At 40.0% G+C, this 19,943-nt stretch overlaps 1 protein-coding gene across 6 annotated transcripts in view; it reads left to right on the top strand.

Annotated features, from left to right (window-relative positions):
• LOC101858246 (nuclear pore complex protein Nup153) overlaps positions 1-19,943 on the top strand; it is a 148,071-nt gene that overhangs the window by 112,495 nt on the left and 15,633 nt on the right. For 3 of the 6 annotated variants that reach the window (XM_005091963.3, XM_005091964.3, XM_005091965.3), the window contains 4 exons: positions 4,322-5,320; positions 7,561-7,686; positions 11,654-11,740; positions 14,732-14,980. In XM_005091963.3, coding sequence (XP_005092020.1) covers positions 4,322-5,320; positions 7,561-7,686; positions 11,654-11,740; positions 14,732-14,980 — 1,461 coding nt within the window. The remainder of the gene's footprint in view (positions 1-4,321; positions 5,321-7,560; positions 7,687-11,653; positions 11,741-14,731; positions 14,981-19,943) is intronic. The other 3 variants (XM_035973960.1, XM_013091512.2, XM_035973961.1) reach the window with 3 other exon arrangements.

Below are 19,943 nucleotides of genomic sequence, written 5' to 3'. Positions count from 1 at the left end.
GGGGGGTGGGGGGTGAGGAGTGATGTCTTGGAGGAATTTTATCCCCTACTTGTCAGTCTGAAGGCTGAAATTAATGGTGTGGACACTCAAACACAGGGTGTATACATGGGCGTATACACTGATTTTGGACAGGACAAAAAAATGAACAATCACACGAAAGGGCGTATGCCAACAGATGGCACATTTTCGCAGTGAAATTATAAAAAACAGTGCAAAACTAATCTTGCTCATTGTTTGATATCTTATCCTGCCCACAATATCCAAATATCCCGATGGTAGGATGCAATTTACTAAAATGACAAGGGAAAAGGATGAAGCAACCAAAGTCTGAAAATCTTTAAATCGCTCTCCTGAAAAAGTAAGAAAACAGGGATACGCCCTTTGGTGTGATAGGCGACGAATTGTGTCCATTGAATCGTGAGCAGACCAAGCCACTAAATTTTGTAACGTCATGACATCATGTCTAAGAAATCTCAACACCAAATTGCAAGTGCATTGGTGAACGGGTCATAGAGCTGTGATGTGTCAGTTGTGGTGTTCTTGTGCATTTTGTCCAAGGCAAATTCGAGGAAAATAGCTAGGCAAAACATTGGTGCAACCTTTTCATTCTACGATGTCGAAGTTGTGATCAAATTTTCAACTCTTCTCGGCAAGTCTGCAGTTCAAGCCCATGGTGATCTATACAAAGTAATAGTGAATAAATCCCCATCAATTCAAACAGTAAGGAAATGGATCAGGGTGGTTTAAGGTGGGAGTTCTCTGACAAGAAAGATGCAGCGCACACAGAAAACACGGGGAGAGAAATGTGATGCACATTATTTTTTTTCCAAATGAGTGGCACCCCCAAGGGTCATTTCCGTTAGAGATTGGTTGTCAGCACCCTCCAACGTCGATCGCGCATTTCCCAGTCACAGCATATTTATGCATTAGTCCAAAAAGGAAGAGAAGCACGTCATTCTCAAAAAGACCCACGATGTATACAGTATGGTACTCACATTCATGCTAAAGAAAAAGGACACACATGTCCGAATAAACACGGGAGCTTGAACGGCCACGTGTCCCAGTAGATGCAGCCCTCGCGTGTCACGTTGAAATCATACGTGACAGTATTTTACTTTCTTTGTTTTAGTTTTTGGTGGCTTTCTTTATTCTCGATTCTCATTTATTTGCACATGTTTCCATGCTCGCTTTATACAGGCTTTTAGCTGTTTCTTTGCTCTTTCGCTATTAAACATCAAATGCTGTACACCTTGAAAAAGTTCAGCTTTTCCTCATTACAATGGTGTAAGTTGTTTGTACAGTAGAGTCCACGAAGTTCAAACACGAAAATCACAAATTCTCTGGTATCTCGAACATAATGCTTGGTCCTGTTTCAGTCCCTATGTTTTCTTTGTGTTGACTCTCAACGCCTTAAAAGTATTATCCAATCTTGAATGGGGAGGAGATACTGAAATACTTCTTCAACTTTACCGTTCCCTTGTCCGTTCCAGGCTGGACTATGCTAGTCCCGTTTACGGATCAGCCAGAAAGTGTTACCTTAAAATTTTGGACCCTGTTCAGAACCAAGGCCTTCGCCTTGCCCTAGGCGCTTTTCATACTTCACCTGTAGAAAGTTTACAGGCAGAAGCTCATGAACCATCTTTAGAACTTAGAAGGAAAAAACTCTTTGCAGTATGCTTTGAAACTTACTCAGTACCCCAAAACCCAGCCCACAAATGTGTCTTTGGCCTTCCCGAAGATCTAAAAACTTTATCCTCCTTAGGAAATAAAGTAACCCCTTTCGGAATAAGAATCCAGAACGATCTCAAAGACATTGATTTTTCTGAAGACATAATCGAGCCCTTTGCCATATCCAGCATACCTCCATGGCATTTAACCAAACCAAACATAGATACTAGTCTTGAAAAACACAACAAAAAGTCTACAGACAAAACTACATACCTGAACTCATACAAACAGCTAATGAATAGATACCCTGAAGCAGAGAAACTCTTTACAGACGGATCCAAAAATGACTCCTCAGTTGGAGCTGCTGCCCTTGCATCGCCACACAGCTTAAGCTTAAGGAAACTCCACCCAGAAGCTTCAGTCTACACTGCTGAGGCTACAGCTCTTGAAATGGCCCTAAATATTATCGATCGAGTCTGAAATCTTTAGAGCGCTCTGACACCTCCGACAACAGAATTTTAAAACTTATAATTAAACTGCATTTTCTACATCAGTCTGGAAAAACTATTACAATAGCTTGTCTTCCAAGCCATGTAGGCATTGATGGCAACGAAGCCATTGACCAATTTGCCAAAGAATCTCTAAAACTACCTGAAAACAAAAATAGTAAAATCCCTTTCTCTGACATGAAACCGAAAGTAAAAGAACACATCACATCCTCCTGGTCCCAAATTTGGAATCAACAAATACACAACAAACTCCATTACATTCAACCGAAACTTACGACCAGGAAACCACGATTTCTCCCACGAAGAGAAAAAGTGATTTTTACCCGACTAAAGATAGGACACACGCACGTCACGTCATATTTTAAATGTAAAGATATTAAGACCCTTTTTGACATCATAGAGCCTAGAAAAATTTTAAGTTATTATATATAAAAGAAATTGGACTGTTTAATAGAATATGAAAATATATCGTTATCGGTGTATATATACATACACTGAAATTTATATTGTATATACAAATGTAAATAAGCCTTTTCCTTATTTACCCAAAATATTTTGTAAATGTTTGTTCATCTTTTAGCATAATGAAAATAGTGTGATCGTGTGCGGTTGCGAGCTCCGAAAGACTTACTAAAAACACGTCTGATTTTGTAGGGTTGAAACCTGTTGTCGCTTAAATGACCAAAATTGTGTCGATAGTGCCGTAAAACATCTACCCAATCATCAATCGAATTCACGCAGTTCCCGAACACTCGGAACGTGCAACACTTCAATCTCGAGCAAATTCACTTGGCATTCTCTACTAAAGACCCAACTTTCTGGCCGCGGGTAGGTGTTTCTTGGTTTTTGTTACAGTCAATATGTGGTTCTTGTCTCACCACAAGAGGCTGGAGGAAGGGGGGTTGGGGAGTGATGCTGACCCCACCGCATGACTGGCTCGCCACGCGTGCAATCATGTTGTGGGACGCGCTCGGTGCGAATGGCAAGAAGCGTAACTTTCTGTAAGCCAATGAAATGAGAGGGGGAAAATGACGTGGGAGTTCGCTGTGCACAAGTGAAATTTTCTGCTTTCCACTTTCATCAATCTTCTTGCTTTCACACCGTCAACACGTTCATCAAGGAAGCTAACCATATTGTTTTAATATTCTTTTTTAACCTCTCTTGATTTTCTCTCTTTCTTTGTATTTGAGGCTTTCACGGAAATGATGGGGCTTGGGTAGTTGCGGGTGCTCTGGTGTGGTTTGCTCCTTTTCTATCAAATATCTATCGTCCTTATCTCTCCCCCTTTTTTTGTGTTTGTTACTCTCTTGTTACTTGTAACACCTCTAATTTTCTGCTCATATATGACCTTATTGTGTTAAAAGTGACGTAAAACTCTTACTAAAACTAAAAGGACATGATGAATTACGGAAATTTTGAACACTATTCCCAATCCCCGACGAATTCGAGTTACGCATGTTTGACTGTATATATACCTATCCAAGTATTTGGAGCTGGAGAATCGTCACGGAAAGCGAAGCCCCTCGCAGTGGAAATGGGTGATCGGCGTTTCAAAAATTTACACCCGTGCATGCGAATGCTTTGCGGAAAGAATGATGATTAAATACTGTCTTTTCTTTGGAGGAGAACTATAGAGCTTTGAACGGGCTTTCGTGTGGTATATATTGGCCTTTGGCGTTTTAATAGAAAGCCTTTAATAATGCAGTCATGTTTTCGAAGATCATTTTTAATTCGAAATATGTAAAATAACGCAGGGAGCACACAGTACACTACAGTATAGAGCTGACTCACTCGCCATAGGGGGCGATTCACCGCTGACCGGGTCGGCGCTCGGTGCTTTTGTTGAAATAAGTACAGATCATCATTTTTGAGGCAATGACATAATGATTGTAATGATCTCACCTTCTTGAAAAAAATATAAGTTTTTCGTCCCCAAGTTTGGTCATGGCACTGGTGATTTTCCTCCAGTCATTAGCATCACTGGCTTATATACTTTTAAAAAATAGTATCAACAGATACAGCATGAAGGGCGACTCATAGTGTTTGAATTACAGATATGGTTTTCAAAATGTTCCTCTCTACTTGCTCCGTTGTTGGGTATATCAATGTTATTTTTAAATTTCTGACTTTCTTTTTAATTTCAGTTCCAAAATCATCTATAAACGGTACTGATGCACCAGCAGTGAAGTTAAATCCAGGGGGCGGATTTTCAATTAGTCTGCCAGCTGCGACCACTGCAACCACTGTTGGCTCAGGAGGATTCAAGTTTGGCAACACAGCTGTTACCACCGCTTCTCTTTCCCATCCTTCTTCCAGTGGCTTTGTATTTGGCCAAACTTCAGCCCCGTCAAAGACTCCGATCAGCTCTAGCGAAAACGTCAGTGGTGGGTTCAAGATCGGGCTCAGTACTAGTAGTGCCTCTGAGGTTGGTGGCATTAGTGGTTCTTCATTGTCACAGGCTAAAACAGGAGGATTTGTGTTCGGTGCTGCCACCTCTGGTAGTTCAGCATCCTTAACGGACAGTAAAGTGTCACAAGGTTTTCAGTTTGGCACTTCAGGGGGTGATGTCAGCAGCACACCACTTAGTGGTAGGAGCATTTCCACCCCTGAGACCTCTTCACAAACTTCTACTGCCACTTTAAGAAATGGTGATGAAAGTACGAGCGTTAAAGAATCAAACAGTGCTGCCTCCACAGTACAAGTGGGGTTTCAGTTTGGGAGTAGTTTCAGTTCAAGAGTGGACAAATCCCAGAGTCAAAAGCTTGAGGATTCCAGCAAAGGAGGTTCAGGTTCTTGTCCTGAGCAGCAACAGAAGCTTGGCTTCGGCTTCTCATCTTTGACTTCATCATCATCGCTAGCTCCTTCGTCAAATCCTCCTTCAAACTCCTTTTCACCTCAATCACCATCTATGAACATAAACCCTGCAGATCCACCAACTGCCAAGCCAGCTCCAGGCTTATTCAGCTTTGGTGCCACTACACCTGGTGCTTCTGCAGCTAATACAAACACAGGGCTAGGCATGGGGAGAAGCTTCAGTGACCTTTCTAATTCGACCCCCATTGTGAATGGAAGATTTGGATCAGGCCTGGATGTGCAGTCTCCAAAAGACAAAACTACTCAGGGTGGACTGAAACCTTCTGAAGGTGAGGTCTTTTTAAGGTCAAAATATAAAGACACAGTGTTGTGAGAGTTGTTGAGGTGGTAGGTTCTACGTCTAAGTTAATTTTTCAGGGTTCCTACTTGATGGGAGGCCAACTTGAGTAGCAAAATGTTTTTTGTATTTTTATATTCAGGATGTACCGAAAGGACTAGTTCATTTTTAAAGGTGCTTCTCTTCTAGAAATGCAGATCATAAATGTGTTGTTTCCGTTTTTTTCATAAGAAGAAGGTTTATTATTCTTAGCTTTTTGACTTATGTTTAACCTCATATTAATTATGTTTAGGAACTGTCATTTTGCTTGCAGAGGCAACTTGGCAAATTTTCATAAAATCCCAGTGGCATCGCTGCACAGAGGGAAGAGGAGTCTGATCACACAAAACTTAAAAGCCAAAGACATAATGTCTGTCTATGCCTATGCTTCATATGATGTATTCTCGGAGACCTACTGATCAGTCAGTGCTGATATGTTTTCTATGGAACTTCTGATGAAGCAGTAAAAATTATGAAGTCTTATAATTGTTGTGGGAACATTATTAAGAAAGGTCTAGTATCTTGGGATCAGGTCGTTCTTGTGAATATATTACACCAGCTATTAGTTTCTCAACCAGACCTAAGACTGTTTTCACTCACACATCACAGATTAAGATGATGGAAAATCTTTCTTCAGTGGATCAGTAACAGTGATGGTAATTACACTTAATGAAACATTTTTTTTTTTTTTTGGATTAAAGTTGCTCACAGGTTCAAGCGAACCAGAATTTCCAAGTAATTTCCCTGAGAACCCAACTGTGGGTAGAGTAAAAAGAAAAATGGTGTCGTAGTGTGAGTGTTCATTATGAATCTCGATGACAAACACTGGATTACCCCCAATTTCTCGCCTGTTTTGGTGGAAAAACCTTTGTGCCAATGGCTTTAGGCCATAATTTTGTGCTTTAATCAGATAGGATAGGCACAGCTAAAAGTTAAAAAAATAATTTTAAAAAACATGACATATTTAGAAATAGTACTTTTTACCAAAGGCATATATGCAGTTGTTGGCATTTCAGTGTCGGTAAACAAAAATGCTTTATATAAATGCGGTATTTAGTTATTATCAATGGAGATGGGAAGGAAAAAATTGGGCGGTCTTTGGGTATTTTTTTCTTCAGTTTTTGTGTCCGCAAAGTGAAAATAGGGGTGGTGTCGGTAGCCTAGTGGTGAGGCTGCCAGACCCATAATTGTGAGATTGCGGATTCAGGGGTTCGAACCTCTGCTTGGTCTGACCTTGTGTCCTTGGGAAAGACACTTCACATGATGAATTTCCTCATTTGGCTGTCCTTTCGGAGCTGGACGTAAACTTGGGAGGTCCTGCCTCTTAAATAACCTTTTCACTATTTTGAAAAGGGGACAAGTTTTGTTGTTACGGAAAGGCAAAAAGTCAGAGAGATGAATGATTTTCGGCCACCACATGAAGCCAGAATGGATAATCATTTTGGATATTACACCTTATCCAGCCTTTTCTTCTATTTATTTACTTGATTTATTTTCTGTTAGTAAGCTGCAAACACATTTGGTCAAAGAAAATCTATTTACCGATGTCTGTTATGTAGCAGTTTGGTGCTTCGCTGTTTGCAGGATACGCGTGTTCGATTGAAGAGTGGAGAAATTTTTATTTAGTATCTTTGTCTTCCTGTTGTAGGATGATGTCCCTCTCAGCCCAGGTTGGCCCTGACAGGCGGGGGCGGAAGCCGCCTCCTAAATAGTGTAAATTGTGTCTAGGAGGGCATAACAAAAAAAAATTTAATGTAAAAGGAAATTGTTGCGGTTATCACTGTAGATTGTTGACTTTTTAAGAAAATATTTGTGACCCAAATAGAATAATGCTTATATTTGGCTCCCCAGACTCTTTGTATTTTGGTGTAGACATACACTTGTATGGATAAATTTTAATCTCTTTATCGAGTTGCTAATTTATTTATTTATTTTTTTTTTTTAAAAATTTGAGGTTGTGTGTCAATGTACCAATTTCAGTTTTTTCTTCTGTTATTCTACTAAACAGCCAAAGACAAAGTTTTGTCTGCTTCATATGATGTACACTCGGAGACCTACTGATCAGTCAGTGCTGATAAGTTTTCTAAGGAACCTCTGATGAAGCATTTGAAATTGAAGTGGTCTTTTCAAAAATGCAAGAGATAGTGGGTTTTCAATTCTTGTGTTCGTTCACTAATTTTTTGCTCTAAATAGGATTTGATGTTGGTGCACCAGCAGCAGTATTTGGCGGTTTTGGTCAGCCAGCAGTCACTGCTCCAAGTTCTACCACCAGTCTATCTCAGACACTGTCTTCTTACAAGAGATCTGTAGATTTCTCAGGTTTGTCATAGGATTATCTCATCATTGCATTTATACGTCTTATCTCTAAATTGCTCTTTACCATAAAAATCAAACTAAAATGTTTGATGGTTTTTCGGAGTTTAAGTTTTGATATTTTAATCAAATTTACCAAATACAATGCTTCCACAGTGTGTGTATAAAAAAAAACCTCACACCTGCTCAAACAGCGATATCCCATTTCCTCCTTTGTGTACTATTCTTACATTTTACAATGACTGTATAAGACGGCCACTTTACTCCTCAACAATGGATGGCTGTCTTTGTTTCAAGTTAACTCGCTGAAGACTGGGGTCTCGCGAGGTGCACAACCCTTGAAGACTGAGGTTTTTTGGGGTATTTTAAAAAATCATTACTTCACTCAGTATTGTTCAATTGGTCTGATCTTTTCACATAAGTAAGAGACATTTGTGTGAGGTTTAGGTGTTGGCCTCTCATTCAAAGGTCCCGGGTTCGATTCCGGGTAGCGACCAAAAAATTTTCTTCTCTAAAATTGTCTCCTTTCACATCCTTTCCTGATCTCTATCAATGTTCTGTTGTCTGCTTTCATTTCCACTTTCTGCCCCCATCCCCTCACCTCCTTTGCCCCCTCCTCTGGGCTCCTGACTCTTTCTGCAGCCTTTCTACTGCTACTCCTTGGCTCCTCCTAACTGCTGTCTTTCTGCCACACCCCTGATCTTCTGGTAGGAAAGATCTACGCCTAGCCTTCTCGGACAAGGGCGAAAAATCTCGGAGGGCCCGTGTGCAAGTTGCGCACGTTAAAGATCCCTTGGTGGTCTAAAATTGATAAAAGTAGGCTTTGGCCGCCACCCGGGCAAAATTCAAAACTTCCTACCAACAAAAAAGTATTAGGTGTGTCCCGCGCGCTCATATGACCTTATGCAGTTGCGAGCGCCGTAAAATCCTATACTAAACAAACAAACAAACAAACTATCCAAAGGCCAAAACTAATAACCTCGGGAAACTACGCTCAAAGCGGTATAGTTCTACGCCAATGAAAAGAAGGTAATTAATCATCAATCTTTCTGCAAAGCATTCGAATGCATGGGTGTCAATTTTGAACCAGGGGACCTTTCATTCTGACTGCGAGGGGCTTCCCTTTCCACGGCTTTTCTCCAGTTCCAAATACTCGGGATATACAAACAACTTAAACTATTGTAACGAAGAAAATTGGAACTTTTTCAAAGTGTTCAGCATTTGGTGTTTTATAGGAAAAGAGCAAAGAGAGAACAGAGATCTGAATTACCCCCATTTTACTGAAACCATGCGCTCGGAAGGCCGCGGGTCTGCGTACATGCCATGTTTATGCTACCTAATTATACGTTTGCAATTGCACCATTAACACACGAGAGCACACACACACACATACAAACACACCAACACTCATACACACACATGCACATAGACCGCCTCGGTGACCTCTTGGTAAGGAGCCAGCTTTGAGAAATCAAGAGATAGGTTAAATAATCTTTTAGAAGCACTAAAACACAATGAAAACGAAGTCAATCCATGTGTAAAACTGAAAAATCAACAGACGATAACAACCAACAAGGCACGCCTACACAGTCAGCTGTGTACGTAAACAAACTTGAAGTGAGCTAGAAGTTACCGTTTTTACTCTTGTTTTACCTATCAGAGTTGTTTACATATCAGACCATTCATGCCCGAAAAGGGGTCAAAATCCAAAAATGAATTGCGAATGAAGAACGTTGAAGCAAAGGTGGTCATGAGGTAATGGTTCTAAAAATAAATGATCTCACACCTACAAACTAGTGAGGTCCAAATTTTATCTCATCACCCAAGCTTACAACAAACCACACACACCTCCAAAATAAATAAAAATAAAATATTTATAATCATTAGAGTTGCTTATTTGTATCTTCAATGAAGCAGAAGACATCAAACTTTCAATAGATCAAACAAAAAAAACCCCCAAAAAATTTTCATGGAAAGTCACTTTTTTGCCTTTCGAGCCTTGTAGCTGATAATAGCACCCTGCGTCTTACGGCTGATATTGACCGGGGGGAGACAGATATGGGTAATGGAATAAGTTAATATCATGAATATAGGTAAAACATATATGCTTCTAATCTTCCGTACTTTTCTTGAAAATCTGATCCAGAAATAAAATGAGAATTGGATCCTGGTGCTGAGGTATGGCTTTCCCTCACCAACACGCCACTTTGGCCCTGGATTTGGTCTAGACGGGCGGGTGCAGTGGCCTACTGCACTCAACCGGTTATGACCGGTTCATTGAAGTGGTTTTTTGGCCAATCTTGGTTGGAAGACTGGATTTTTTGCCATCCGATTGGGAGTATACCTCCAGGGCTGCCCTGACACCAGCTATGGAATTCCGACCGGTGTCCCCTTGTTGGACTTGGTGGCGGGTGGGGAGGCCTGGAGATGAACAAGCACAAAAACACATGGACCTAAAAACAAACATTTCTCCCACCCCAATTCCCTACTAGTCCCAGACAGGAGAAGTAGGTGAAACTCCTGGCTTGTTTAAAATTAAAGGGCCTTTCGGGCGACGATGCTACAGCGTCTGGGACATGCCAAAGAGAACGTCCATGGGGTGGTCACCATTTCTGCTTGATCTCCCCAAAAGATGAAAAGCAGGATCTAGCAGCACTAGGCGTCTTCAAAATTCACAAAACACTAAAAACATTCGGAATTCTGAAACCAAAGTACCTTAACCCTAACTCTGGCAAATGGTTTCAACAGGAATGGCAGGGCCAGTCAGCCAAAACGTGCACATGCTTTACAAATCAAATTTATGGACTTGCATCAAATAAAAACCCTACAAAAGTATATATTTTTTGAAAGATAATTGAATGAACTTTTATATTTTACCATTGAACATATGATTTGATTTTATTTTCAAGGGGTTATGTAACTTTGAAATCCAAGATGGCTGACATAAAAAATTTACATGCTCATTAGCATATTCACCAATCTAATGTATTCCTTGTTATAAAAAATGTGAGATAGCAGAAATATGGGTTTTTCAATTACCTTTCAGAAAATGTATAGTTTTATAGGTTTGAGAAGAACAGGTAATGAGTTATGACTGTTTCAATTTGTCATGTGGTCTGTTTCGAACGCAGCTGATACTCGCTAATTTTATACCAAACTCAACATAAAAACACTCTAAGTACAACCATGTGGTTTTCAGCAATCTGCTGGTAGTCTGTAATAATTAGTATAGCAAAAGGAACCTACTTTACTCTATAGCTCTCCTTTTTCTGCCCCTATTAGACTCCCAAAGTAGTAGAATCTAGTGTTCCATTTGAAAGAGAAGTCGGGGCAGGATGAGAACTGGTAATGTATCCCCATTGTCTGTCAGATCTAATCCCAATCTTGACTGAACACCAATAAATCCACCACTAACAGTGTCTGAATTACTTTCCCTAGTCAATTCACTTTCAAATGTATCCAAAAAAGATCGATTTTTGGCCATTTTAGACCCACACAAGTGATAGATCTACATTGGCATTAGTGGCTTGTGACCTGATCAACAAGCTTTCAAAACATCCCTCTGTTTTGAAAGCAAAATACTCTTCTCCTAAGCCAGAATGGTAGAAATATTCTGATTGGTTGTAGGTTAGCCTTTTAGCCAATCAGAAATCACTTTAGGAAGCCCCAAATATTTAGTTGGAAGGCAGAAGCAGCAGTTTACTATATGGTCCTATGAGATCGGCCCTGCCAGTTTCATGGCAGGAAATGGGCCGATTTAATCGGCCCTTGCCAGAGTTAGGGTTAAAAAACTGGGATCCGCGGATCTCCTTATACAGGTCAGTTCCAGCACAGTTGGCCTGCCTCGTTTGGTGGCATCCCTGTTTGTGTTCAAACTCACAGAAGTCTGAACACATCCGAGTCTGCTTGGTTGCTAAAGTATTATTCTTATGCATCATGTTTTGAGTTAATGTTATTTTACTTTGTCATCCAGATTCTGATGCTTCAAGTGCAAAGTGCTTATTTGGAGTTGGCTCTGCAAACAACGAGGCGGCTACGAATGGACTGTTTTCCTATGGAAGTATGAAATTGTTGTTTCTCCTTGGGGTGGGGGGCGGGCGTGCGGGGGCGCATTCCTATTGTCGGCTAGTGGTGGGCGGTTTCAGTGAGTTTTGGTCCGGTACTTGGCACTGGCTGTCGAGTACAGCCAGTAGTGGTACTGGGACTGAAAATAAGATGACATCGGAAGCTCTGCGTTTCTGGTGTTTCGGCTGCTGTATTTATTTATTGTGTTCCGTCGTCTGCTTCCGTCTCAACTTTCTGCCCCCTTTGCCTAGCAATGCCAATCGCTTGCTGCGCCCTTGGGCCGGAAATCGGGCTCCGCGCGAGGGGTAATTTTTGGGCCGCTCGGGATCAGAGGTGGCTCTCTTTTAAATTTAGTTACGGGAAAACTCGTGGACGAAAATAAATGAAACTCAGCAACCAATCAAAGGAAAGGTTAAACTAACGACATGCTAGTGTACAATCCGGAACGATTTCTAGAACCGGTGAAATAGCCGTTTTGTGCGATTTTCCGCTGCGGTTTGATCCCCGACCATACAGGCGCCCCACACGTCCTCTTTATTGCTGTAAAATTTCAGATCTCTGTACATTTTACGCACCAACTAAAAATTACCACCCATCCATCGATAAAACACAAGAACTGGAAACTAGATCACGGATTCCAAGTGTGAGAGGCGCGTGATCGCTAGGCGGCATGTGATTGACTGCCTCTAACCAAATAGGTCACCAATGACTTCATTGCAGGGGTGATTGCATCATAGTAAAAACGATGTCACGCAATTCAACAAATTTCACGCAAATATTCGTTTTTAAGATTCAAAGTAATAAAGACATCGAAAAGCGATTCTGCACTAAAAAATCACATGAAGAAGCAAAGTTGTCATTCATATACGCCAATTTAATACTGACTTGTGAACAGTTTTTCCTCACAATACATCAAACAAAAATCCCAATAACATTTTTATTTATCAATGGATTAAAAAAATTTAAGAACCATAGTTCTTAAAATTTTCTGTATTTTCATTTAAGCCCATTATGATTTTAAAGCAATTTGGATGAACATTTTAGCAAGAACCATGAAAAAAAAATTTTTTTGCTCTAAAGCCAACAAAACAATGTGCATATGATAGCCTTATCTCTGAGTAACACAGTTTTTGAATTTTGACAATTCGTTCAGAAATTAAAAAGTTATGATTTTTTTAATGAATTTTTTTTGGGTGACTCGTGTAAGAAAAAATCCCAAAACACGGTCCACACTTTTGGGTGTTTTGAGGCTTTTTTCCCCAAAAAATTCCGTAATAAACGGAATACATGAATGAAACTTGGCAGCCTATTGTAGTTTTTCCTGCAGAACCTGTATCTATAAAGATATTTGATGTATCTTCAGTAGTTTTAAAATATTAGGGGAAATGTGTAAAAAAAATTCATAGAAATTTTAGGCCAAGGACTTGCGGCCAACATTCAAACTCCTGCAACTTTCTTTTTTTTATATATATATATCTACGAAACTTGGCTATCTTTTGTATTTTTTCTGCAGATTCCAAATCTGCTGTTATTTTTTTTGTATGAAAGGCTCTTTTATCACTGAACGAAAATGTTGAAAAGGTACCCTGGGTATGTTACTAAAATGGGATATCCATTAACTTTTCTTGCAATATTTTTGTGTATACATGTAATTGTATAACATAACATACCAGGTGTGCTCTGTGTACAGGCACCAAAAACAGATAGTGAATGAAAGCAAACAAACATCTGAAATGGAACAGAAGATAAGAGAAAGTGTACTGACCATGTTGGGTTCATTTGAATTTTTAAAATTTTGCTTGAACCTCCTTAGCATTTGAAATACACCAGATGCGCCAAGTTTCGCTTTCATCCATTGAGAAACAAGCCCGAACGAGTGAATGAAAATAGGGCACTGTGAGAAAACGGGTCCGGTAAAACAAGCCCGCAGCGCCTATACGGGAGTCCCCGATTTCGGTCACACTCATCGGCGCTGCGTGGGCCTTGATTTAATTTTTCAGAGTTATTGCTACTTTGCCCTTCCTCCGGCTGGCCCGTTACGAGGGCTGCATTCTGCCGCAGGCAGACAGGTAGGAAGTAGCCTCGTGTGGCTTCATCTAGAGTACATCCGGGCAAGGTTTCGCTTTGTTCTTTGCCATTTCCTCTGGGCTCTTGACTCTATCTACTGCTACTCCTTGGCTCGTTCTTGCTGCCACATTTTAGGGTAGGTTGTTGTTGTTATCGATCCAGCAACAGCTGGGCTCTCGCCCTTAATTTTAGGGTTAGTAAAATCTAACACCTAGACTTCTCGGATAAGGGCGAACAATCTCGAAGCTCACGTGTGCAAGTTGCGACGTTCGGGATTGAGGGCTACCTAAATCTACCGTTTTTCCCCCGGTAGTTACAGTTACCAATTTTGGGCCTGTTCTTCCGCCATACCGATAAAGGTGTCAAAACTACCAGATTTGTGAAAGGAGAAGGTAAAAAACCCTGTTCTGCAGTGCTCCCAGTCTTCCCTGTTTTTACAAAAATCTGTACTTTCCAAAAGTTCAGTGCTTATCGCATCCTCATATCAACTCCATGCATTAGACGGAGAGTATTAGCTTATCGGCATTCCGTAGCAAAGGATCAGTGCTAATCAAAGACATATTGAAAGTTCATTTCTCGGTTTACTTTAATATAATATTTTTAAGTCATCAGAGGCGTTATTTTTTAATTTGACAAAACAGATTGGCAGTAAATAAAAACTCCAATAGTCACTACTTAATGGGAGAAATAATTCACCGTACTATACTGCAGCAGAGACTGCCTTGTTAGAAGCTATTCTTTTCCTTATATGCGTTCTCTCTTCCCCCCCCCCCCCAGATAATTTTGTGAAGAAATTTTTTGGTGAATTTTTAAGAAACATGATATTAAAGAATAAATTACCGTCTAGGATTTTAGGGCATGTATCAGGTACAATCGCCAAGTGCTAAATGGTTAATCAGTTGTACACTTTTTTTTTCAGCATCAAGTGCAACTGCATTTGGCTCGGTTACAACCCCAAGTGGCCGCAGTTCTTCAGGAGGCTTTTCAGGTTTTGGTGTGTCCACCGCAGCCACGAATCTGACTGGTCTTTCTTCTCCAGGTGGAGGCTTTCAGATGGGTGCAGCAACAGGGTTTGGCCAGTCACCAGCCAGTTCTGTAACCCCAGCTGTGTCAGTCCCTACGTTTGGTTTCTCTGACAAGGCTCCTGATGCTAGTTCTGGCCCAGCAGGTAGCTAAGATAAAGGCTATCCATATCTGTTTATTAGACATATGTCTGACATTTTTTCCGCCCTCTGCATTTTTTTAGCAAATACCCATGCCATCATTATGTTTGGGTAAAAAAAGTTGTTCCCGCATCCGATCTGGACATTGGGGATTGCCGTGTTAGTGAGACAACTTCCTGGGCCTGCGACATATTGTGGCAGTGTGACCAGTTCCTTTCCACGCCGCCTTTACTTCCCCAACTCGAAGTCAGGTACCCATTACTCCTGGGTTCGCAGGAGGGGTAAAAAAATATCCTGTCTGAACTGAGGCTCAAACCCGGACTTTCCGCTTCGGAGACGAGCGCAGTTATTGTGGAAATCTCAATTTCAAGCTTGAGTTTATATTTTTTAATAGGCATTTACCATCTTGGAATGACTTAGCGCTAAGCCATTTTTACCATTACTTCCCTTCAGTGGTGGGTTTATTTTAGAAAAATGCCAATTTTCAACGTGGTTATAAAAAAAGCTCATATCTTTCTTATTTATCATAATTTCTAATTACAGTAAGAAGGAAAAAATGTGTCTTAAATAATTAACTACCCTTATGTGTTGTTTTTTTTAATGTTGTTGTTGGTATCAAAATCATCATTTTTAGTCCAGTCTGCTTGGAGATCAGGAAAATCGACATCCCCTTCTATGCTGAACCTCGCTTGATCTACAACACAATATCCCCATCATTCACACATATAAATCTTTTATTTGAGGACCTAAGCCTTCAAACTCTTTAACACTGTCTCCCGATTCAAGAGAAATGTTGGGTAAATCTGTGTCTAAATCAGTTGATGAATCAAGAAAATTGCTGATAAAAAACTCCAAACCGATCCTTGACTCCGAAATGCGCTGCCAGTGGCACTAATAAATGTTTCACTGGTGGACTGCGGTCACCAGCAGTTTAAAAAATGGCGGGGGGGGGGACCTGAAACATGTCCAAATCAGAAAGAAAAATCCGCTCCCTTCAGGGTGTTTTACCTAAGACGGAATATGCTTTGCCCTCACAGCCCTGATTTATGTGAGGAAATATTGGTAACTTGTGGAAATATTCAAATTTTTTATAAAATGTACCCCTGAATCCAGGGACTTTGGGCTCACTTTTTTAGTTTTAAAGATAGGTCAATATCCTCACATGGATCCCCAGTCCATTTAGGTTTGCATTTGTGTGCCAAATTTCAGGCTGATAATTCAATATTTACTGTGAAATTCTTCTGCACTAAGAAATGGGTTTGAAAACCCAAGATGGCTGCCATAGAGAACCATTTTTCAGAAAAAAATCAACAAATTCACCCTTAGTACACCCTATTTACGTATGAACTACTTGCACAATTACATAAAAGTCATTCGTCTAGAAAAATTTTCTCGTGAGTGTAGTCTCCCCATAACACACACACACACACACACACACACACACACACACACACACACACCCGCGCAGGGCAGTGCCACTGACTAGTGTCTTTGGGCCATTCCCAAAGGGGGGACATTTCTCGTTAATGCACAGCAGAATTGTAAATGGGCTGATTCATCATGTCACGCTCATAACTGTGCCTGATCTGCAACGGGTCACTGCTGCTTTTTCTTTCCTAATCCTTAGTATTGTCATTTTCCTCTACTCTTTTTGTCTGTTTGTCACTCTTGTGACTAGCTATTTCAGGGGTGCCTTGATTGTCGAAGTAGACTTTGTGCTGTTGAAGCTAGAGATGTGAGGAGAGTAAGTCTGATTCCCTGTAAGGACTTCTCTTTTGACATCCTTCCCTTGGCGCTCATATGACCGTATGCATTTGCAAACGCTGTAAAACCTACTAAAACTAAAACCCTCCTCCCTCTCCAACCCACATACACAAACACCGGTGACGGCGTCCGCGCTCTCTCTCACATAATTATATGCATGCACAAAGTTTAAAAATATATAATTACCTTTTACCACGGAAAGCAAACCCCACTCAGTGGTAACTATGTGTACCAGGGTTACGTTCATCTTGTTTTTCCTTCTTTGTAGGTACCACAAACCCAGATTTCAAAGTGCTTTGATCAGACTTATGTTTGTTGCATCATAAAGAACTATGCAAACCATGAACTTTGGTGTTTGAATTATAGAAATCGGACAATAAATTTAAAAAATGACAGGCGTTTGAAATTTGTGGACGGCGTAAATTTTTGGCAACTTTAACAATCACGTTAAAAAGTGCGATTTTGTGAGTTCACAGAAAATATATTCAGGTAGGCCTACATAAAGTGTGTATTATCATTTGTTTCAGCAGGTGCCAGTATAAACTATGCATAGACCTGCATGTTTGCCGACAATCGTCTGAAATCCGACAATCGCGACCCGACCCGCGAACCGGCCGATGCTATGGCAAGGCCCGCCTGTATCTGTCAATGTGCGTAGTGCGAGGCTTGGCCGACTGCCAGCGACCCATTTTTCTCCCGTCGGCTTCGTCGGTCGGCGTTTTCGTGCCGACCGCCGACGCGCGCACCGCCGACTGCCGACGTCGGCGTTTCCGACATAATTGTCGGAACCTGAGTAGAAATGCGAATACGAAAAAGGACGACAACCTAATTATCTACTTTCAGTTTCGTGCTCGAGCGGCCATTTTGAATTTCGTTTGTTGACTAATTCAATTGTTCAGATCGTGTGGATTCATTCAAGTCTGACTCTCTAGTTCTAATAGAATCTAGATCTAGATCTAGATTTATATAGATCATTATAGACCTCAATGAGGGATTCATATTCCAATTCTATTTTGTCAAACCCTATCATAGGTTGTGCTGTAATATTAATATTGGTGAAAATAAGCATTACATCAGGTGCGTGAATTATTTATTTATTTAGATCTAGAAGAATCTAGATCTAGATATATCTAGATCTAGAATCTAGACTCAGCTGAGTCCCTCTGTTCGGAATCGGATGCGGATTTCTAGTTAAAGACCTATTCCTATTCACTTGTTCTACAAGATCTGGATCTAGATCTAGATCTAGATTTATTTAGATTACTAGATCTATATGGAGGATTCATATTCCAATTCTATTACTATTGTGTTATTGTATCAAACCCTATAGCAATGTAGATGTAAGCCATATAGATCTAGAATCTAGATCTAGATTATATGCTCCTTGTTTGTTTTGGAGTGTGGTTTTTTAATTTAATTTTTTTTTTCATTTAGGACTCGTTTTGGCCTTTTTACATGAGTCCCGTTGCAGGTTCTTTTTGGGGGAAGGGTAAGGGTTAGGTCTCTTCTTTATTGTGTTTGTTGGGGTGGTCGCTCGTTACTCGGATGTCCTTCCTTATGACACCCACAAAGGCGGGGGGGGGTTGCGCAAAATTTTCAGACAATCTGGTTGAGGCTCACATGCAGGTCTATATGCAAAATACCAAGATGAGGACAATCAGAGTTTAAATAAAGCCAATACAGAGACTTAAAATTGGAAAAAAATTACTCCTTGATGCATAATGTTAATTCAAAAATGCTAAAAAGACTGATTTCAGACATCAATAAAATGGAAAGTTATTGCTGAAAAGACATGAAACTTACAAAACATGTTCACAGTAGTGCAAATTCATAGCCCAATTTTTTTCAGAGTTCTGGCACTTCAATTTAATCAGTTATGGAACCACAAATATGGGAAAACTGCCAATTCTGCGTTATAAACAGAAAATCACAACACGGTACACATGGCCTAAACACTTTTCAGAATAAAATCACCTAAAATCAAGGTAAATGTCTGAAACTTTCCATGCCAATGTAGGCCTACTTTTGGACAAGGAATCCATTTCTGTTATAACATGAAGCATTACAATGATATGAGGTTAGATAAGAGAAAAAATAAGAAATTATTCTGCATAATTTCAACAAAATCATCTGTAACTTCTATAGAACAAGAAGAAAGACGCCCAAAAGCTCTATTTCTATGTGTTTTTGGGCCAGGAATCCATTTCTGCAATCAAATCTGAGATAAAATGAGGCATTAATAAAGTAAATATTCAACAATGACAGATCAGATACACAAACACACACAAAAACTCCTCAATTCTAATTCCTACTTTTTTTTTAATTGGAAAGAATCTCCAAACAATTTTTTTTCAAAAATATAAAAAATCGGGCAGAAGCTCCCGCCCGGGCAGAGTCCATTTTCAAATCAAACCAAGGCCAGGACAATTGGAGGGTGGAGGAGACACAAGTTAGATCTGCAACAAAGTTCAAATTCCCCATGGCTCATTAATCTAAAAAAAAAATTGGGTCTATTCAGGAATAGATCTAGCAGTTCTAAAGGTACCGACTTATATGATAATCACGTATTATTATGAATGAAGCTCTCGAGTAGGAGAGTCCATTTTCAGCAGTAAACCAGCCTCTAAAAGTTGTATGAAAAAAATAATTCAATTGGTGCCGGTACTTGTTTCATGAGTCTAAATATATATATTGGCTAAAAGAAAATAATTAAATGAATTAGTTATCAAAGACTTTGTCAGATATTCGCGATATTCAAGAGAATATTCATTGACATCAATGAACAAATGCCAGCTGCACCCCCTTCACAGACGAGTTCATCAAGCTTGTTATGATCTTTAAAAAGAGGTCACCATTACAGAATCATCGATAGAATGAAATGGTCACGTGACCAGAAAAAACACCAATTTTAATGACTAAAAACAAATTGATTTAGATTTCACCATATTTTCAAGAAATTTAAGCTTCCTATCTTTCTATCCAAACCAGATTTACAACAATACTGGGTACTGAATTAATTACAGAACGCTCTGAATGAAACCACCCGTTCGCATGTTTGCGATCTCTCGGCTTCAAGCCCTAGCTAGATCTAGGTCAGGCAAAGGTTGATGACTTTATGAAGAACTATGTAACACTATAACAATCTAATTAACAAAATCAACTTACCGCACATCTCCTGAATATCCCTATCCATGATTGGAAGCA

The sequence above is a fragment of the Aplysia californica genome, unplaced genomic scaffold, assembly GCF_000002075.1.
Source record: "Aplysia californica isolate F4 #8 unplaced genomic scaffold, AplCal3.0 scaffold00038, whole genome shotgun sequence".
In the NCBI taxonomy this organism is placed as follows: domain Eukaryota; kingdom Metazoa; phylum Mollusca; class Gastropoda; order Aplysiida; family Aplysiidae; genus Aplysia; species Aplysia californica.
Note: the sequence above shows the minus strand (reverse complement) of the source record. Positions and strands in the feature narration are given on the sequence as shown.